The sequence below is a fragment of the Castor canadensis genome, chromosome 15, assembly GCF_047511655.1.
Source record: "Castor canadensis chromosome 15, mCasCan1.hap1v2, whole genome shotgun sequence".
NCBI classification, from domain to species: Eukaryota; Metazoa; Chordata; class Mammalia; order Rodentia; family Castoridae; genus Castor; species Castor canadensis.
In genome coordinates this window covers 10,893,077-10,917,021 of record NC_133400.1, presented here as the reverse complement: position 1 = coordinate 10,917,021, position 23,945 = coordinate 10,893,077, and the positions used below count along the sequence as shown (strand labels likewise).

At 36.7% G+C, this 23,945-nt stretch overlaps 1 protein-coding gene across 2 annotated transcripts in view; it reads left to right on the top strand.

Annotated features, from left to right (window-relative positions):
* The window catches only part of Cntnap4 (contactin associated protein family member 4), a 248,895-nt gene that overhangs the window by 138,963 nt on the left and 85,987 nt on the right, over positions 1-23,945 (top strand). The window contains exons 5-8 of one of the 2 annotated variants that reach the window (XM_074055620.1): positions 6,214-6,417; positions 6,977-7,161; positions 7,897-8,040; positions 13,640-13,901. In XM_074055620.1, coding sequence (XP_073911721.1) covers positions 6,214-6,417; positions 6,977-7,161; positions 7,897-8,040; positions 13,640-13,901 — 795 coding nt within the window. Of the gene's footprint in view, positions 1-6,213; positions 6,418-6,976; positions 7,162-7,896; positions 8,041-13,639; positions 13,902-23,945 lie in introns of those variants that run through there. The other variant, XM_074055621.1, reaches the window with a different exon arrangement.

Sequence of the window (23,945 nt, the reverse complement as noted above, 5' to 3'; positions counted from 1 at the left end):
TCTTATATCTTTGGATGGAAGCTTTTGCCTTTATAAATTTTTTAGCTTCAGATTTCTCATTTTCCTTTGGTCAATTTTCTAATATTTCTACTTATCCTGAGTTGTATTCAGAGTAAGCTGCCTAGAAGTTTTTCTCAAAAGTGTTTGCTAAAAATATCAATGAATATGATAGCCATTAATGGAAACATTAATATTATTTAATTTACTGTTTTGGAGCAAATATTGTTTTGGATTAATTTTTATTAATTGCATATGCTCATATTAGATCTTTCATATATTATTTTCAATTTAAAGCAATGCCACTATGATCTGGGCTTGGTGGTACACACCTATAATACCAGCACTCAGGAGGCTGAGAAAGGAAGCTCCAGAGTTTGAAGCTAGCATGAGCTACACAGGGAGACCCTGTCTTCAACAAACAAACAAACAACAAGGAAATGATGTTATGAGTCACTCAAATATCTTTTGTGAGGATGTTTTTACATTGGCAATGCTCTTTTAATAGTCAAAACCTCTAAAAGTCTTTGTGAGATAGAAAACAAATTCCTGAACACTACCAGGATGGCAGACTTGAAATATGACTTTCCTGGCCAATGACACAATATCCAAATATACTTTTCAAGCTGATAATGTTAAAGTAAAAATTTCCATGACTCTTATTCAGAAATATAGAATGGATATTTATCAAAGATATATTTAATCCATGAGTAAAAGAATCAGAAGGATGACAAGGTTAGCTCAAAGAAAGTAGAAGAGATTGAGTATTTATGTAGTAATATCTAAGAAGCCGAGGGAAAAATTGTGGAATAACATTACTAGGTAAGTCCATAAGTGGCTAACATCCAACCACAACTTTGGGGATGTATTTTCTGTTAAACAGAAGCTGTTTGCATCTCTCCTGGGGGAAAAAAATCTATAAATTAACATCTCACTTTATAGAATCTGGTCTTAATCAGTAATAAATAATAAAATAAAGCACTTAATAATTCACCTAGAATTGGTGATCTTCACACTAGTCCATAAGGAAATGTCTCAGTGTGACAAAGGTCAGATGTGAGTTTGGCCTTTTGGTTTATGTTCACTGTTTTTCTTTCTTTCTGTTTTTCTTAACTGTTTGATAAGATTACTTTCAGTATAGAGTATGTGTTTGTCTCTCTAAACAATATCCTTGGAGACTTAGGTCCTGGTGGTGATAGATAGGATTGAAATGCTCTTTCTAAAGATTAAAGGATTAGTTTTTCCTCTCAAAAGATTATTTTTTTCAGGTAATTTCAGTTTTTACATCATTTAGTTTATGCATCACAAAAATAATTCAGCATTTGGGGCTGATAGTTTAAAAATCATACTTCCAAGGCTGAGCACAGTGGCTCATATCTGTAATCCCAGCTACTCAGAAAACAGAGATAGAGAGGGAGGATTGAAGTTTGAGGACAGCCTGGGCAAAAAGCTAGTGAAGCCTCCCTTCTCAACCAAAAAACCAAGCATAAACATGATGGTTCATGTCTGCAATCCCAGCTATGTGGAAGTATAGGTAAGAGGACTGTGGTCTGAGGCTGGCCTGGGCAAAAATATAAGACCCTATCTTAAAAATAACCTAAAAGGCAAAAAAGATCTGGAGGCATAGCTCCAGTGATATGTACCTGAAGTTGTAGGGTAGTAGAGTACCTGAATAACAAGCACAGGACCCTGAATTCAAACCCTAGTACTGCCAAAAACATTTTTTAAATCATACTTTATTTTTTTATTCACTTATTCACATGTGCATATTCACATTTCTCCCCCCTCACTTCCAGGCAGAACCTGTTCTGCCCTTATCTGTAATTTTATTGAAGAATAGACACAAGCAATAATAAGAAAGACAAAGCGTTTTGCTAGTTGAGATAAGGATAGCTATACAGAGAGATTCCTAGCATTGCTTCCATGCACAAGTGTGTTACAATCAGAATTTATTCATCTGTACTTGACCTTTTCACTAGTTCCTGATCCACTTCCCCTATTGACCTCTGTTGCGTTAAGGTTTCTGTATTAGTTCCTCTGGCGTGGGGACATCAAACACTTTCAAGTTTTGGGTTTCCTATCTATCCCCACTCCTCCCGTATGTGTTCTCCCCTTGTCATGTGACCCAAGTCCAACAACATTGCTGCATTTGCCGTAGATCTAAAGTCTGCATATGAGGGAGAACATATGATTTTTGGTCTTCTGAGCCTGGCTAACCTCACTCAGAATGATGTTCTCCAGTTCCATCCATTTACTTTCAAATGATAAGATTACATTCTGCTTCATGGCTGAATAAAACTCCATTGTGTATAAATACCACATTTTCTTAATCCATTCGTCAGTGGTGGGGCATCTTGGCTGTTTCCATAACTTGGCTATTGTGAACAGCTCTGCAATTAACATGGTTGTGCAAGTGCCTCTGGAGTAACCTGTGTCACATTTCTTTGGGTATATCCCCAGGAGTGGGATTGTTGGATCATATGGCAGATCTATGTTTAGATTTTTAAGAAACTTCCATATTTTTTTCCAGAGTGGTTGAACTAGCTTTCATTCCCACCAGCAGTGTAAGAGGGTTCCTTTTACTCCACATCTCACCAACACCTGTTGGTGGTGTTGCTGATGATGGCTATTCTAACAGGGGTGAGGTGGAATCTTAGTGTGGTTTTAATTTGCATTTCCTTTATTGCTAGAGATGGTGAGCATTTTTTCATGTGTTTTTTGGCCATTTGAATTTCTTCTTTTGAGAAAGTTCTGTTTAGTTCAGTTGCCCATTTCTTAATTGGTTCATTGATTTTGGGGGAGTTTAGTTTCTTTTTTTTTTTTATCTTCACATATCTTTAATCCTTAAGTCCTCTTACCACTTTTTTTGTTTTGTTTTGTTTTGTTATTCATATGTGCATACAAGGCTTGGGTCATTCCTCCCCCCTGCCCCCACCCCCTCCCTTACCACCCACTCCACCCCCTCCCTCTCCCCCCCCACCCCCTCAATACCCGGCAGAAACTATTTTGCCCTTATCTCTAATTTTGTTGAAGAGAGAGTATAAGCAATAATAGGAAGGAACAATTAGTTTCTTAAGTTCCCTGTATATTCTGGTTATCTGATATACAGCTGGCAAGTATTTTCTCCCACTCTGTGGGTGGTCTCTTCAGTTTAGAGACCATTTCTTTTGTTGTGCAGAAGCTTTTTAATTTTATGTAGTCCCATTTGTCCATCCTTTCTCTTAGCTGTTGAGCTGCAACTTCTATTGAGGAAGTCCTTGCCTATACCTATTATTTCCAGAGTATTCCCTGCTCTTTCCTGTACTAACTTCAGAGTTTCAGGTCTGATATTAAGGTTCTTAATCCACTTTGAGTTGATACTAGTACAGGGTGATAAACATGGATCCAATTTCAGTTTTCTGCAGGAAGATAACCACTTTTCCCAGCAACATTTGTTGAAGAGGCTGTCTTCTCCATCATATATTTTTGGTGCCTTTGTCAAAAATGAGGTGGGCATAGCTGTGTGGATTCATATCCGAGTCCTCTATTCTGTTCCACTGGTCTTCATATCTGTTTTTGTGCCAGTACCATGCTGTTTTTATTGCTATTACTTTGTAATATCATTTGAAATCAGGTATTGTGATACCTCCAGCATTGCTCTTTTTGCTGAGTATTGCCTTGGCTATTCACAGTCTTTGTGTTTCCAAATGAACTTTAGGGTAGAAAAATCATACTTTTACATGAAAGATGTGTTGGTGTAAGTAACTTCTTATAAACACGGTGTTAAAAAAGTGAGTTGTTAGGAGCAAGTGTTCTGTCAAAAGTACTAAAATTAAGAATCATGCTGAAGTTTATTTTATCAGAACCCTTATCTATGCAATACATGTACGTAACTCACCTGTTCTCTGGGCCGGTAATTTTCCCACATTCTGAACTGCATTCAGCTTCTTTCCCTGAAGGCCATCGTTTATGTGTCTGTGACATCTGTTATGAGCTGGCTGTCAATGCATTGATTCCCCTTCTTCCATCTTTTGGGGCCTGCCTCATACTTACTTTTCGAGCCTTAATTTAGTTCCTGTCTGTGTAGTTTCTCAGCAGTCCTTGGAGCTTTCTTTCATGACTCTGAATGTGACAGTGTTGAGAGAGTGTTGGGCCTTTTGAAGTTAAATGTTCCAAGAGTAATCTAGCCAATGGGAAAATGTCGTAGGGTTTGAAGACAGTAGTGAGGGGATGATTACCAATTAGGATTTGCCTGAGCCTCAGGTTTCAGACTTAAGACCCAGAAGAGACCTTTGTCAACAATCTTCACAAGTGGTTCCAGTGTTCTGTAGCATTGCCTGCTACAATCTGTAAAGGTTTTATGAATTTATGTGTTCACTTGCTAAATATTGGTCATCTTCCAATCATATAAGCTCCATGAAGACAGGGGCCATGCTTGTGTTGAATATTCTTTTATTCTGTCCTGGAGCACAGTGTTGCAAACAAAATGGACTAAACACATCTTTGCTAATGACTTCATCGAATTACGTAGTCATACAGCTGTTAGGTAGAAGGTTGAGTAAGATGAAACAGTCCACCATTGCTTTAGGCATCACTTGTCGGAAATGATTTTCACTACCCTGTTTTGTGGATGAAATTGTTCCAGGCCCCAAAACTTTACATGCCATAAAAGAGAAATATGCCATAAAAGAGAAATAACAATAGTGAAAAAGAGAAAAAAAGAAATAATAGGCTAAAGTAACATAGGATAAACCTTTTATGGGAAAAAAATCTCTTGGTAGCTAATTCCAAAAATAGTCTTTATCTAAAATAAAATCATTACTTTGATAGTTGCCTTTAAGCAATACATTAACTCAGAGATAACTGCATTGCTCCAAACATGTGAGCATTTAAAGTCTATCTTACTGAATTTGTTCTTAATTTATTGTAATCTAATGATTGTAGAACATTCCATTTGTATTTGACACAGAGTTATGTTTTTGCCATGCACATCCATTCAGCTATATAATAGGAATAATTGTTCAGTTAACATTATTCTTTCTAAAAAACTCAATGTTTATTCATGTGTACATAGTACATGGATTCTGTATAAGCACATAGAAAGATGTGAAAAAAACAAAAGCTCTAAATTTTCAAAAGATAGCTGTACAAAGCAGTGAAAAGAATTTGGGGTGGTAGTGGTGGTTATCCATGGTTTATGAGACACCTGGATGAAACACATATACAAGTAGCTGTAATAATTTTGCTGAATGAAACAAGATGAGTAAGCTGAACTGTCATTTTTGTTGACTGGAAGAAGTCAGCTCATCAGTTGAAAACAGTTTCACATTTTTTTGGGTTTCTCTAACCAATTCATTTATTACATAAATGCACTTTCTTTGACTTGTGAAATGTAGAAAATGCTGCTAGGGTTCCTGACTATTACCAGTTTCTTTTTTGTGTCTTGTTCAGGGTGCAACTGATTTTGACAGATGTACTATTATGTTACGGGTATAACATGACATCTTTTTTCAGTTGAACTGAATAAGAGTGATCTTGACAGTGAGTAGGTAAGGCACTGTCAGAAAGCTGAAAAACATGTCACTGTCACAGTTATGACATAAATGCATCAGAATAAACCTTACAATATCATTAAGTTAATGCCTTTCCAACACACCCTCAAGAAGGCAGGAAATAGCATTGCCCTTAAATACTTTCGTTTAGTCACAAAAATAGCACAATAAAACAAAGCACGAGGTCAGTTTAATATGTGACTGAAGTGAGATTTTTTTAAAGTCTAGAGTATGTGTGTGTACTTATGTGTGGATCTCTTTGATAGAGCACACGCATGGAATAATTTGGGGATATCAAAACCATTTTCTTCCAGGAGCCAAAAGCCACATTTAATTTTAACATTTCAAGAATGTTGTTAAGAATATTGATTCTGAAATATGCAAAATAATGTTATGTGTATTAACTTTAACCATTTTTCCAATTTTCTTTTTTATGGAATGAGTTGAACTACCCTTTAATAATATATTAAAGTAGGTATACATTTAAAATAGACTTTGGGAAGATGAGTTTTGTAATCAGTAATAACTAAAATGAAATGAATCCTGGGTGTCAGTGGGATTAGACATTTGGCAGTTGTGTTGTGTACACACACCTGCTCACACAGATGCACACACATTCCACTTAAAATGCTTTAATAGAAAGCATATCTATCCTTACAATGACTTGTACCATCTTTGTCTCTAGGATCAGAGGTGGTAGATCTTGATGGAAAAAGTTCCCTTCTCTACAGATTTGATCCGAAATCCCCGAGCTCAACGAAAGACACTATTTCTTTGAAATTTAAAAGCATGCAGAGTGATGGGACTCTGCTGCACAGAACAGGGCCACATGGGGGTCACTTCGCACTGGAGTTGAGAGGAGGAAAACTTTCCTTACTGATCAGCTCAGGTAAAACTCTTGGTGAGGAACTTGAAAGTCCGATCATTTACTTATCACTTAGGTAACTTTATGCTTTCATAGCTTATTTTTTTTAACATTTAAGACATCCTATTTTCAGATTCAGTGGTTTGCATATATGCCAATATGGCTCTTTCATGTTAAAATGGCTCAAATTGTATAAATTGCACAAGATCCTCATTGGATATTCTTTCCAAAGTTCTGATAGAACTCATGACCATTTTCTAGCATCATAAAGAACAGGATGGGCCATTGAAAAATATCGTGGCAGTAAAAATGCTGAAGTTGTAGCAAAGATAAAATTTACATAGAAAATGAGCATGCAATGGGTAATACTAATGAAAAGAATTAGCAGAGGTAGAAATTACAACAAGGTTGAGAGACTACTACATTCAAGCTTCAGGTAAACCCATGCTAGTGTTTGGGGTGACGTGCATGAAAGGGTATTGCAGTCACTGTAGTGCACTGTAGTTGCTGGTGCACAAAGGGCACACTCTTTTTTTTTTCTTTTGACTGGGAATAAGGTGCTATTATTGTGCCCTTTTCCTAGGTGAAGCTAAACTGCTCCCTAGTCATCCCCTGGTCACTCTCACCCTGGGCAGCCTGCTGGATGACCAGCACTGGCATTCTGTGGCCATCCAGCGCTTGGGCGAGCAGGTCAACTTGACAGTGGATGAGCGCCGGCATCATTTCCATACCCAGGGAGAATTCAATTTCCTGGATCTTGCTTATGAGGTGTGATGGTTACATTTCAATTAATAAAGATTTGAGGATGAAGATGTAGTTTAACTTCCCGATAGAAAATGTGCTGTGGAGAGCCCATCTTCACAGTAAATCACAGGACTGCAGAAGCATTTCCCAACGTGGTATAACTTGGGTGCATGAGATTCTGTCTTCCTCACAATATGTCAATTTATCAATATAGAATGAGATTCTCATTTTTACCTGAAATGTGTAGTCATAGAGTTTCATATGTAGGAAGTTTTCCTCACAAGGAGATCTTACTAACACAAGCAAATGCAGGATTTTTTAAATAATTTCTTTGTGTTATAGGGATACTCCTGAGCAGTATAGGTTTGTGAGGGAAAGGATAGCAGCAAAAAGGTTAATTAATTCATTAACAATTGATGAAAATACAGAAATATCAATGTGTGCTAGAAATGTATGGAAAATAAAATGTCATAATTATCAAGTTTTTACCATGAATAGAAAGATGCACTTTTCTTCATCAAGCAATAAATATCAAACCCAGGTGTGATTAACCACTTGTGAGAATAATCAGGCTCTAGTGTAAATGAAAGACTGAATGCATATGAATTTGTTGTTAAAATCTGTATCTTACTTTTTTCAGCATAGGGTGGTGAAAACTTTACATCTGACGACTATAGCTATAGTTGGTAGTCAGAATTATTTAAGCAGATTATCATAAAATCACTAAACAATATTATTGATGCCATTTTTCTTTCTAAGATCAGCTTTGGAGGGATTCCAGCACCTGCAAAGTCAGTGTCATTCCCACATAAAAATTTTCACGGATGTTTAGAAAATCTCTATTATAATGGCGTGGATATAATCAATTTGGCCAAACAACAAAGCCCACAGATCATCACTACGGTGAGTCTTAATGAATAAAAGAGAATGAATAAAACTACAAATCTTCAAATGTATATACAAATACAAACATGGTTTTTATATGTATAATCATTTTTGTAATAGTGGACTGTGAGGAGACTAAGGGAAGGAAGGAGAGAAAAAGAGAATAAGAGTGAATAATATCAAAATGCATTGCATCTTTGTAGGAAGATGGCGTAATGAAATACACTGAAAGCTGTTGAATAATGGGGGTAGAGGGAAAAGGTAAGGGAGAGAAACAGAGGGAATGAATCTGATTAAAGTAAAATATATTCGTGGGCGAAATGCCATGGTAAAGCTCCTTTGAACAATGAATACATATTTTAAAAATGAAGGATAGGAATGTAAAGCAGGATAGGTCCTAGTGGGAGGAGGCAGGTAAATGGAGAGGGCGAAGGAGGGTGCATATGGTTGATGTAGTTTCTATGCTTGTATGAAAATAGAACGATAAAATCTACTGAAATTGTTTTAAGTAGGGGGTGAGTCTAAGCAAGGTACATTGTAAGCATATATGGAAATGTCACAAGGAACCCCCCTATACAACTAATATATGCTAATAAACATTTTAATAAAAACTACATGTCTTTTTCCAAGTGAAATTGCTCCATTTTAGGGTCTTATTTGATATGATGTTTCAGAGACTGCTCTTATTTAAATTTTTCTCTGATTGGCAGTATGCATATAAGGGATTAATTCTATTTAAAGGAATTTTAATTCACAGGGCATAGCTATTTTATTTTCATATGAAGTAAAGCCATTTTTAAAACAGTGAATATTTTAATTTTGGTGTGATATTATTACTCCCAGGAGATTAATTTCTTTTGCTCTGTAATTTCCTTAATGAGATATTCCCTGACCAATTCAGCAGATAAGCATACAGAGTTTCTGGAAGTGGATAATACCCATATATATTAGCAAGACAGTGGAAAAACTTGTATTTTGCTGTGGTCATTCATAACAAATAAAAATAATATTAGGCTGTTATGACTTTGCCTCTGCTGGTCTGTCCAAATAGCAACATTGCCCAAATTGCATCATATTCCAGTACTATGGATGTGAGGCAGACTTTAATGTAACTGTTGGTCAGGGTTCAGTCAGAGAAGCAGCACCAGAGTGAGGACTTGGATCTTAGCAGTTGACAGAGGAGCTGGGAAGTGAAGGCCTGGCAGGGGAAGTTGGAGGTTCACAGAAGTCACCAATTCTGCCTGAAGCCATGTTTTGAGTCAACAGGTGAGACCTTGTAGAGCATTTGCAGCCTATGAAGGAAGCTTTGTGAGGGTTTTCTGAGAGTTCTTGCCTCTGGGTAGTCATGGCTTCTGTGAATACCAAGCCCAGCATCTGGGTGGGTCTGATCTTGTTGCTCAGCAGTGCCACCTGTCTGGAGGAAGAGGTGGTGCAGAGTGAGAAAGAACAAGGACAGTGGATAAAGCCAGCACACCTTGCTCATGAGTCTGTTCATGACCACACACACACACACACACACACATACACACACACATAAACACACACATACACAAATACACACACACATACACATACACAAACACACACATACACACACATACACATACACAAATACACAAATACACACACACACATACACACACACACATACACAAATACACAAATACACACACACATACACATACACAAACACACACATACACACACATACACATACACAAACACACACATACACACACATACACAAATACACACACATACACAAATACACACACATACACAAATACACACACACACATACACAAATACACACACACATACACATACACAAACACACACATACACACACATACACAAATACACACACACATACACAAATACACACAAACACATACATATACATACACATACACACACATACACACATACACACACATACACAAACACACACACATACACAAATACACACACATACACAAATACACATACACATACACAAATACACACACACATACACACACATACACAAACACACACACATACACACATACACAAACACACACACACATACACAAACACACACACACAAATACACACACATACACACACAAACACACACATACACAAATACACACACATACACACAAACATACACAAATACACAAATACACACATACATACACATACACAAATACACACACATACACAAATACACACACACAAATACACACACACAAATACACAAATACACACACATACACAAATACACATACACACACACATACACAAATACACACACACATCCACAAATACACACACACATACATATACACACATACACACACATATATATACACACATACATATACACACATACACAAATACACACACACATACACAAATACACACACATACATATACACACATACACAAATACACACACACATACACAAACACACACATACACACACACATATACACACCTACACATATACACACACATACACATATACACACATATACACACACATACACAAGTACACACACACATACACAAATACACACACATACACACACATACACAAACACACACACATATACACAAATACACACACACATACATATACACACATACACACACACATACATATACACACATACACAAATACACACACACATACACAAATACACACACATACATATACACACATACACAAATACACACACACATACACAAACACACACATACACACACACATATACACACACCTACACATATACACACACATACACATATACACACATATACACACACATACACAAGTACACACACACATACACAAATACACACACATACACACACATACACAAACACACACACATATACACAAACACACACATACATATACACACATACACACACATACATATACACACATACACAAATACACACACACATACACAAATACACACACATACATATACACACATACACAAATACACACACACATACATATACACACATACACAAGTACACACACACAAACACAAACACACACATACACACACATATACACACACCTACACATATACACACACATACACATATACACACATATACACACACATACACAAGTACACACACACATACACAAATACACACACATACACAAACACACACACATATACACAAATACACACAAACACATACATATACACACACATACACATACACACACATACACATACACAAACACACACATACACAAATACACACACACATACACAAATACACACACATACACACACATACACAAATACACACACACATACACATACATACACACATACACACACATACACACACATACACACACATACACAAATATACAAATACACACACACACAAATACACACACACACACAAATACACACACATACACAAATACACACACACAAATACACACACATACACAAATACACACATACACACACATACACAAATACACACAAACATACACAAATACACAAATACACACACATACACAAATACACACACACAAATACACACACATACACAAATACACACACACAATACACACACAAATACACACACACATACACACACATACACAAATATACAAATACACACACACACAAATACACACACATACACAAATACACACACACAATACACACACATACACACACATACACAAATACACACAAACATACACAAATACACAAATACACACACATACACAAATACACACACACAAATACACACACATACACAAATACACACACACAATACACACACAAATACACACACACATACACACATACACAAATATACAAATACACACACACACAAATACACACACATACACAAATACACACACAAACACACACAAATACACACACATACACAAATACACACACAAACACACACAAATACACACACACGAACACGTGAAGCAAAATGGCTTGGTTTTTTTTTTCTTTAAAACAGAAAACTTTATTGAGACATAATTTGAACATATATAAATTATACAAATACATGTTATATATTATATATCATGTATATTGCTTATAAATATGTAAACTGTTTATTGTATGAATAAATTACATTCATTTAAGTATAAAATTCAGTATGTTTCAGCAAATGTATATACACCCATGCAACCATGCTACAACCATACCACAAGTTAAGAAAATATTTCTACCACCATAAAAGTTCCTTTTGCCCCCTACAGTTTTTCTCCACCCTTGACCCTCCCACACCATTGGTGTGTGTTCTATCATTCTGGATTAGATTTGCCTATTGAGCAATGTTGCATAAATGGACCCATATCGCATGTATGGCATGCATACTTCTTTTGGCTGTCATAGTATTAAGATTTTTCTGTGTGGTTGCATGTATCAGTAGTTCATTCCTTTTTGCTTTTAAAATAAATTTCATTTATTTTGGATAAATAGGTGGAAGTGGGATTACTAGGTCAAATGATAGATATATATTTAACTTCACAAGAAAATGTCAAGCAGTTTTCTAACATGATTATATCATTTTTGCATTTTTTTTTAATTTTGAAAGAGGGTCTTGCTATGTGTCTAAAGCTGGTCTCAAACTGGTGACCCACCTGAATGGCTTGGGTTTTACTCTGTCAAATATCACCCAAACTCCCCTTTTCAGCTAACTTTTACCCAGAAGCAGACAAGAAAGGAAATGCTGCAAAACATGGCTTCTAGCTTTACCACTTTGATAACACAAAGACAGACAATTTGATTTTAATTAATTTCTGTCATTGCTAAAATTCAAAATATGCAAATTTAAGCTCATGTTATGTTAGTAAATCCCAAACCACATCACAAGAATATTTATTATTGAGAAAGTATTTCATTCCTAGTTCCCTGTGAATTGGTATTATTTAGATGATCATAACATCCAGCAAGATTTTAAAGTAGTTTTTTTAAAGGAAGAAAATTTAAAAGGACGATAAAACTATTATAGAAAGATATGTGTGTAGTTCATCCAAAAGAAGAAAATGTTCATGAGAAAATTATCCAATCTGCACTGGAAAGAGACTTCTCTGCTTGTAGGGTTGTGGGGTAGGTGGCAGCTGTCCAAATGAAGAATAAGACCAATGTACAGCAGATAACACGTTTCTATTTTCCCTGGTTTTATAGTCTTATAATTGCCTTTACATTATGGGTTAGTGTATGTTAGCCTTGTTTGCTCTTTAGCTTTTGTTATTCCATTCACTGGAGCATAATAGTTGTTTACAATAAAACTGAACTCTCTTTTAATACAATTATAATATGGTCAAATATTTTTGTTTGACCAAGACCAAATGTTTGCCTTCTAATGTTTATTCTTTTCAATAAAGTTGATTTCATTGACCTTTCAAATCTTTGACAAATGAGGAGAAGACCAGGGAAGCTGATTGAAGAACCTTTCAGATATATGGCAAGGATTTAGATTTTTATGGTGAGAACAATTTGTTTTAAATCAAGGATAATGTGAGATGGCTAAGCAGCCTTTGTGAGGCTTTTAAATTCTGTTACAAATGGAATGTGAATAACAGGATGAAAGCTTTTTCTTTTTCTTTCTCCTCAGGGAAATGTGTCATTTTCTTGCTCACAACCGCAGTCTGTGCCTCTGACTTTTCTGAGCTCCAGGAGTTTCTTAGTGCTGCCGGCCTCTTCCAACGAGGAGGAGATTTCGGCCAGTTTTCAATTTCGAACCTGGAATAAGGCAGGGCTTCTGCTTTTCAGTGATCTGCAGCTGGTTTCAGGGCATCTCCTCCTCATGCTCAGTGATGGCAAACTTAAGCTGAATCTCCACCAGCCAGGAAAATTACCCAGTGACATCACCGCAGGTAATAACGGTACTCCCGTAGGCAACACATATGTGTTGGAAAGATTTCATTATCCCTTTGTCCTTTCTCCAGTAATTTTATGCATAACCAAAAATTTAATATTTGTTTAATAAATGAAGACTTGAGTTAATATGGTTATCAGTTATCTTACTTAAAGAAACTTGATTCCAGTTTCCTTTTAAATATGATTCCAACATCCACAATTTTTATTAAACAAAATGATAGTGATGGGATAGTAGAAATTTCCATCTATGATTCATCCCTTCTTCCACTCCAGACAAACCAACAACATATCCTGAGGAAGTGGGTTTTTGGAAAATTATGAAAGGACTTGAAATAGAGCAGTAAGCTAACTGGATGTCTTTTGATGGAAAACTAGACTTTGCCTAACACAGCTCTTATCTTATGTAGTCTTTTGGAGAACAGGAGAGGTCTCACTGGGATCTACCTATATCTATATCTTTATATTAATGCACAGTGTAAAAAATATTTTGCCAAATTAACTTTACTTGCCAATATACTTTGTGAAGAGTTAGAGACATTTTGGAAGGATGCCAAGCTTTGTGCAAAGTTCCTCATTGGACACCACTTTAATTATCTCCACTTTAAGGCAATATGGTATCATTTTTAATGATTAAGAGTAATATAATTAAGGTGACTATCTGAGTGTCTGGAAAACTAATGTCTAATCTAGGTCAGAGCTTTGAATGAAGGATATTTTCATCTCCACTAAAATTATATAGTCCACAACAAGGGACGTCCTCCATCATATTTTTACATACATAGAATAGCACTCAAATCCAGCAGCTAGAGGTCACATTGGGATAAATTGCTACATTACTTTAATAATTGATCTTTAAAAACATTTTAAAAATGCCATTGTATTATTCCTCTATATTAACATATTCCCCAAATTCATAGAATATGACTTGGGAGGGGGAAGATAAAAGTTAAAAATACAGCTCAAAATTAGTAAGAAAAACAAGTATACAAGTGGGTATACAAATGCCTATTTATGTATTTTGTTGTTCATCTATCACTGAAAATTGAATGTGGGAGATTGAAATTCTGTATTAATTGTGATTGTAAAGGCACTATGCTGTATATAATGCTGAAAATGAGGTAGATTTGCAGGCTTGACAGAAGGAAATAAGTTAGTCAGTGTATCATAGTAACAATTAACAGGCCCTTTAACCAAGGATCTAAAAATGTAAGCTTGCCAGTAATGTGTAGTGCGTTGTGATGTATCTGATATCCTCTGATGTGATTATATTCACAAGCTAATTTTCATCATCTTAAAGAAACCGCTTCAGAACACTGCTGCTGCAGAGAGCCCCATGAAGCTAGCTCATTCCTAACCACTTATAGGCATATAGAGTTAATGAATTACTAATTATTAGGTTTAACTCTGTAAAGGATACCCTAAGTGATTTGAAAATTTCTAAATGAATGTTTAAATCCATATGCAATATAATCCATCGACATCATGTGACTTCATGTGATAAGTTTCATAGCTAATTAATAAGGAACCTAGACTAACTATGAGTGTCAATGTAGCAAAATTATATTTAAGACAACAAAAGTCAGCCTCTACTTATCAACTCTCCTTACCTTCATTTTTCCAGTTTCTTTCAAGTTATTAATTTTTAATAGTTTCAGTGAAGCAAGTACATTTTGCATTTGCAAACAAACTACTGAAATGGTAGTTGGGTAGATGGTCAGTTTTTTTCTCAAAGAAAAAGATTTTCCATTTGGGCCTTACTTGATAATTAAATTGATTGTATTAAAATGACTTTAAAGAAAGCCAGGTACTTATTGATAAATTGGTATCATATATATTAAGCCTCCACTATGTAAGGATGGCTTAATTTTTTACAGCTATTAGAGTTATAAACTACTCATCTTAAAAGTTTCAAAAACTTGAAATTTTTGTAACTTTTACCAAAAAAATGAAATAATATTGAGAAAGAACTGAATTATGCAAATGTTTTAATTATTAGGCTAAGATTTTAATGTGATGTACAGTTTTACAAATTGTCACTTGTAATTATTCAAAAACATTGTATCAACCTAAATCATCTTTGAAATGTTAATGATATTATATTAGCTTAAGTCATGAAACATATTAGCAACACTTTACAATCCCTCATGACAAAAAATATTTTCAATCCTTGTCACCTTTATAGATGTCAAAATAAAAGCCATTCAGATGGGATCAAGAACCTCATGAACAATACGGTTTTGTTTTCCTTTTAAAAACTAAATTCTTTATTGTGAAATTTGAGGTTTCTGTTACAATTTTAGCATTTCTGCTTTCACTTGTGCCTAATAAAAATCAAGTCTATAAAAAGCTCTCACCCCCACTGGCAGGCCTGGCTGAGGTGCAATTGCTGTATTGAGGTGCTTCTGCATTTTTCACTTCCTGGGCATTTGTGATTCTTATGCCCCTGGCAAAGGAGCAGCCCTCTTGGTCAGCCTCACCCAAGAGAAGCCATTTTTCAATTCCTCTTCTTCCCTTTCACTATTGGACTCTTCCTGTCTTGCAGACTATAAACCTGTCACCCCTAAAACTCCTGCTTTCCACTAAAGTGATAGGTACCAATGACCTCCATATTTTCAACTTGACAAGAGCTATCTAGTGGTCTGGATCCTTAATTCTGGTTAGTGAGTAGATGTAGGAATTTCTGGTGCTTTCAGAGAATTGAAATATATTTGGATATAGGCTTGACCCTTTGGTTGCTCCTTGAGTAATGACCTACATATAATTGCCTTCTACTGCTTTGCAGAGAACTTACCATTTGGCAGTCTTATTTTTCTTTATACATCTTCACCTTTGAATGCCTGTTATAGACTTAGGAGGAAGTCACGGCAGCTATGCTGTCAAAATGTTTCTGCAGCAATTTAGGACTCTACCGGAGATTATATATGAGGGAGGAGATATAAACCTCTGTCCTCCTCCTGTTGGATTTTGTGTTCTTATGTGCCTTGAGCCAGAGACCAAGGGTGGGGGGAGGAAAAAGGTCCAGCATGCAATTCTCTCCTTTCTACCACCTGCAATTGCAAACACTTCCACTTATTACTCAATCCTCCCATCTGTAGTTGTCAATGTTTCCAGTCAAAGACCACAGTGAACATGTTCAGAGTTTGAACACGTTGAGTTTATTGCTTGTTTTTTTTGTTTTTAAATATTTAAAATGTACAATTTAATAGTTTAGTATATTTACTGTTTTATAATCATCACTATAATCTAATATTGGAACAGTTTTTAAATTTTTTTTTCTTTTATTATTCATATGTGCATACAAGGCTTGGGTCATTTCTCCCCCCTGCCCCCACCCCCTCCCTTACCACCCACTCCGCCCCCTCCCTCTTCCCCCCACCCCTTCAATACCCAGCAGAAACTTATTTTGCCCTTATCTCCAATTTTGTTGAAGAGAGAGTATAAGCAATAATAGGAAGGAACAAGGGTTTTTGCTGGTTGAGATAAGGATAGCTATACAGTGAGTTGACTCACATTGATTTCCTGTGTGTGTGTGATACCTTCTAGGTTAATTCTTTTTGATCTAAACTTTTTTCTAGTTCCTGGTCCCCTTTTCCTATTGGCTTCAGTTGCTTTTAAGGTATCTGCTTTAGTTTCTCTGCGTTAAGGGCAACAAATGCTAGCTAGTTTTTTAGGTGTCTTACCTATCCTCACCCCTCCCTTGTGTGCTCTCGCTTTGATCATGTGCTCAAAGTCCAATCCCATTGTTGTGTTTGCCCTTGATCTAATGTCCACATATGAGGGAGAACATACGATTTTTGGTCTTTTGGGCCAGGGTAACCTCACTCAGAATAATGTTCTCCAATTCCATCCATTTACCAGCGAATGATAACATTTCGTTCTTCTTCATGGCTGCATAAAATTCCATTGTGTATAGATTTTCATATGTTGAACCACCCCTGCATCCCTGGGATGAAGCCTACTTGGTCATGGTGAATGATCTTTTTGATGTGTTGTTGAATTCAGTTTGCCATTATTTTATTGAGGATTTTTGCATCAATGTTCATTAAGGAGATTGGCCTGTAGTTTTCCTTTTTGGAGGTGTCTTTGCCTGGTTTTGGGATAAGTGTAATACTGGCTTTATAAAATGTGTTAGGCAGTTTTCCTTTCCTTTCTATTTCGTGGAACAGTTTAAGGCGGGTTGGTATCAGTTCTTCTTTAAAGGTCTGATATGATTCAGCAGAGAATCCATCAGGTCCTGGACTTTTCTTTTTGGGGAGACTCTTGATTGCTGCTTCAATTTCATTTTGTGTTTTAGATGTATTAAGATGATTAATATCCTCTTGGTTCAGTTTTGGATGATCGCATGTATCTAGAAATCTGTCCACTTCTTTAAGATTTTCAAATTTATTTGAATTTAGGTTCTCGAAGTAGTCTCTGATGATTTCCTGGACTTCCATGGTGTTTGTTGTTATCTCTCCTTTTGCATTCCTAATTCTACTAATTTGGGTTTTTTCTCTCCTCATTTTAGTCAGGTTTGCCAGGGGTCTGTCGATCTTGTTTATTTTTTCAAAGAACCAACTTTTTGTTTCATTAATTCTTTGTATGGTTTTTTTTTTTGGTTTCTATTTCATTGATTTCAGCTCTTATTTTTATTATTTCTCTCCTATTTGTTTTGGGATTTGCTTGTTCTTGTTTTTCTAGGAGTTTGAGATGTATCATTAGGTCATTGATTTGGGATCTTTCAGTCTTTTTTTGATATATGCACTCATGGCTATAAACTTTCCTCTCAGGACTGCCTTTGCTGTGTTCCATAGGTTCTGGTAGGTTGTGTTTTCAGTTTTCATTGCCTTCCAGGAACTTTTTAATTTTGTTTATTTCATCAATGACCCATTTTCATTAAGCAATGAGTTATTCAGTTTCCAGCTGTTTGCATGTTTTTTGTATTTGCTTTTGTTGTTGAGTTCTAGTTTTATTGCATTGTGATCAGATAGAATGCATGATATAATTTCTATTTTCTTATATTTGCCGAGGCTTGCTTTGTGCCCTAGGATATGATCTATTTTGGAGAAGGTTTCATGGACTGCTGAGAAGAATGTATATTGTGTAGAAGTTGGATGAAATGTTCTGTAGACATCTACTAGGTCCATTTGATCTATTGTATATTTTAGATCTTGAATTTCTTTATTGATTTTTTTGTTTGGATGACCTATCTATTGATGATAATGGGGTGTTAAAGTCTCCCACAACCACTGTGTTGGAGTTAATATATGCTTTTAGGTCTTTCAGGGTATGTTTGATGAAATTGGGTGCGTTGACATTGGGTGCATATAGGTTGTTAATTGTTATTTCCTTTTGGTCTATTTCGCCTTTTATTAGTATGGAATGTCCTTCTTAATCTCATTTGATCAATGTAGGTTTGAAGTCTACTTTGTCAGAGATAAGTATTGCTACTCCTGCCTGTTTTCAGGGGCATTGGCTTGGTAAATCTTCTTCCAGCCTTTCTTCCTAAGCCTATGCCTATTTCTGTTGGTGAGATGGGTCTCCTGTAAGCAACAAATTGTTGGATCTTCCTTTTTAATCCATTTTGTCAAATGGTGCCTTTTGATGGGTGAATTAAGTCCGTTAACATTAAGCGTTAGTACTGATAGGTATGTGGTGATTCCTGTCATTTAGTTGTCTTAGTTGTTTGAAGTTTTGATTGTGTGTACCTAAGTTGAGGTTACTCTCTACTTTCTTGCTTTTTCTTTCCCTGTGGTTTGGTGCTGCCTGTCCTTTCATGGTTATGTTGGGTTTCACTTTCTTTGTGCAGAATCCTTTGAAGAATCTTTTGTAGTGGTGGCTTTGTGGTCACATATTGTTTTAGTTTCTGCTTATCATGGAAGACTTTTATTGCTCCATCTATTTTGAATGATAGTTTTGCTGGGTAGAGTATCCTGGGGTTGAAGTTATTTTCATTCAGTGCCTGGAAGATCTCAGCCCAGGCTCTTCTTGCTTTTAATGTTTCTGTTGAGAAGTCTGCTGTGATTTTGATGGGCTTACCTTTGTATGTTACTTGTTTTTTCTCTCTTACAGCCTTCAATATTCTTTCTCGTGTCTCTGTATTTGTTGTTTTAATGATAGTATGCCAATCTTGGAGATGGTGTCTCAGAAGTAGTTCTGTCATTGTCTCGTCAAATGGGAGAAAACCAAAACAAAAAAACAAAAAAAAAACCACCAAAAAAAACCCACCACAAAGTGTCCCAAGTTCAAATGCAATACAGTTTCAGTAAGTTTTTCCCCATGTAGGTGTAGTTCGGTTGTTTTCTCATCAAAGGTAGGGAGAGAGAAAAAAAAAGTCTGGAGACAGTTCTGTGAATGGCTATCTGCAGCTGTGGCTTGCCTGCCCGCTGCTGTCAGCCTGCTGTAGCTGGAGGCTTTATTTATGCAGATCTCTGGGGTGAGCTTAGCACTCACCTGGCCCCGCAGGCTTTATTTACTCAGAGTTCTCCTGTGTGTGAGCCGCTGCTACAAGCTTTCCTCTTTCCAAGCACACTGGGGGAGGTGACACTGCACCCGCTTTCTCAGGCCTGTGTGTTTATTTACAGCTCAGTGGGAAGTGGGTGTTCCCCCCTCTCCTGTGGAATTTTCCTCCCACTGCTGCTTTTACAAGCTTTCCGGCTCCTGGTTGCTGGGTGTGTGCCGCCACTCCTGCCTTCTCCAGCTGACTTGTTGTGAGGGATTTCCCCTCTCCCCCTTTGGTGCTCAGGGCACCCCGCCCTCTTTGCTATGTGTTTTTTTTTGATGTTATTGCTTATTATTCAGTTTTTTTTTCCTTTTTTTCCCTGGGTGGGGGTCGGTCTGTCCAGGGGGCTATGCTGATCTGGCCCAGGGTTGTCTGTGGGAGTACTGCGTACCGCTTAGCTCACCTTGTGGTCTGCGTCTTCCCAAGCCATCTGGGTGCTGCCGTCTGGTGGTGACTCAGGAGCCCTCCTGGTTTCTCCATTTAATGTGGAGTGGGGATGCTATTCGTGGGCTGGGGGTGTGGAGGAGTCAAAGTTTTGCCTCTTCTCGGTGGTTTTTCCTGTTAGGTGTATCTCCAGCATCTCTCCAAGATTTTACTTTAGGAAGCACGCTTTCTGCTTCCTCCCTCTAACCGCCATCTTTGGTTTATTGCTTGTTGCAGCAAGAGGAGCACACACCCTGGGAGCCATGGCGGTTGTCTCCATGCAAAGGTGTTAAGAATGACTGATAGCATTTGATGGTGTGTTCACTGATTTGGGGGAAGTTTCAAGGAAGCAAACAGTTGCTATAGATTAAATGCTATCAGGAAGTGAGTGCAATTCTGTAGTTAGGTATCATCATGAGTCTTATCTAGAAGGATGGAGAAATTAAATAAGGCTAAAGTTGTAACTGGAAAAAAATTAGTAGTCATTTATATTATTGAGAAGAGGGAGATATTTGGTATTTTTGTGGTTTGTGGTGTAACTTTGCTTTTTGTGTGTGCTTTTATAAGATTTTGAAATAATATTCCTTTATTCCTGCCATTCCACTGCAGGCACAGAGTGGCCTTGTCTGATATTGGTGTCCTGAGAGGTTGCTAATGGGACAGCACCAATGTCTAGTTCTGTGTGCCAGCCTTCTTCTCACTGCACAGGGATCCCCACCCCAACAGGGTCTGGCCTGTTCCTCACCATTAGGGGCTAATTAAATTTAATTGTTAAACATAAGCAAAAACATATAAGAGGACCACTGGTCTTACAGGCAGAGAAAAATGTGGGTTTTAGAGTTTGACCAGGGTTTCTGTTGTTTTTGCAACTCACCAGTGGGATATCACCTTGTGTAATTGTTATCCACACTTCTTATTTCTCCACATTTAAAATGAGAGTAATAATTGTAAAGATTAAGAGACATGATGTGTAGAAGCACACAGTACTTGTTATGAATAATTGTTCAGTAAAATTATTGTTTTTAATCCTTGTTATTTTGTCATTATACCAATAACATTCTCCCCATACTCAACAATTGTGAGTGGGATTGGGGATTTAGTCAGTAGTAAGGTTCTTGCTTAGCATGTGCAAGTCCCCAAATTTGAGTCCAAGCACTGAAAAAAAAAAAAAGGAAGAAGAAAGAAGGAGTTCTAAGTAGTAGCAACAGGAAATTGACATTAAAGTTAGCACTGAGCTATAATAATATATAATAATATATAATAATATATAATAATATCATAAGCAAGAAAAAAGCACAGATTCTCTGACTCCTCCTCCCCTCCTCCTTTCCTTCCTCATCAGACCTGGGAGTGGAAAGGAGTTACATACTCATGAAGAAAAGTAGAGTCTGATTAAATACGTAGAGTTCGATGAAAGAAGTTAAAGAGACCCTTGATGATTTAATTTAAGTAATAAATCTCATTGACAGGTAATAAGTCTACCCATAGGTCAGTGATGTCTATTACAAATGATGCTGGGGAATGACTTCCTACAGGTTCCTCCATAAGCGTGGCCAAGTTCCTCCACAACTGGTGGCTGGTTAGATGCAAGAATTAACTGTGCCAGATCTCACAGTAGGCAGTTCCCAGCAGTCTTTGTTCATAATGTACCTTGGCTTTTGTATTGACAGTGTTATTCCAGAGGCTTCCCCAAGCCTTTGATTTAATTCTGTTTGGTGCCTAACCAACAGATTCCCAGAGCACTGCTACACAAAGTGTGGTTTCTAGATCAGTACTGGCTCCGTGAAAAATCTGGTACTGATTCATGATAAACAGAAAAAATTGAGATTCAGTTCTTAGAAACAATTGTAACAAAAAGATATTCCTGCGGCATCTAAGCCCATGGTCAGTAAGCTTGTATTTTACATGTCTCTTTACTTTTTAGTAATTCACTTCATTATATTTTATAAAAGTATCAATATACAAGCTAGGTATGATGGCAGATGACTGTAACTCCAGCATTTGGGAGACTGAGGCAGGAGGATTGAGAGTTCCAGTCTAACCTGGGCCACATAGCAAACAAAAAACAACAAAACAACATGCAATAGGTTGGAAAACAAAATGTTCATCTTTACAAGTAGTTTGAGAAGTATTTTTTGAGACCAATGAAAACATAAGGTGAAATAACAGAAATAGAGTCATGAACACAGGGTAATCATGCTCTGAGGAAAGGGTATGGGGCCTGTGGTGGGCTAGGGTAGAGTGGAAGTGTCTTGTCCATGTGGGTGAAGCATATACAAAGGTTTTCACTCTGTGTGTAGTTTCCAAAAGGAAGTACTGGATGATGACTTGGAGATGTCTGACTAATTTTAGTTCAGTATTATTCAGCCAAGACTTATATAACTTCATTCAGTTGTCTGTTTAGAGTCCACTCTTAGAAAACATGTCTAAATGTGTCTGACTTACATTCTTTGTATCAGTTTTCAAGTCTTTTCCAGCGTCATTCACACACCAAACTAGATTTGGATCTTGGATTTTCTTTTTTCTTTATGGATGTGATGTAAAGGTGAGTTTCTATGTGACCTGGCTAGAATTTGTGTTTGGTTGAATACATCCAGGGCAAAATAAATGTGATCACTTTACACAGCTTTGATGCCTTTTCATTCTGAAATCATGTGTAGAAACTCACTCCAAGGAATAAAAGAGATTACATGTAGTATCAGAAAAGGGGTTCTTTGAGTTTAATAGGGTGCTGGTACTTTCTTTACTGACACGATCAGCAGAATTGTAGGGTTAAATACTCAAGCAATGTAAATCTGGCTGACAAATATGCTTTTCTTCTGCATTTCTGCTTAGACTTCAACCTCAAAGCTTCTTATAAAGTAGCCTCCTTGAAGATGAAAAGACTGTGCCACTCATGCATTCTTGACATTTGGACTGACTTAAGACGGACTAGGGAGTTTTTATAGAGGTGTTAAGATCACTTTGCTTTTTCATTATAGCAACTGTATTTATATAAAAAAATTAGAATCACATATGATCATATATGCATAGAGAGTTGACTCATCCTTTGTAACAGTTATTTTCTGTGAAGTCTCCAAGAACACTAAATTAGGGAATACTGAATCATTACTCCTAGGGGAAATAAAGGTTAAGT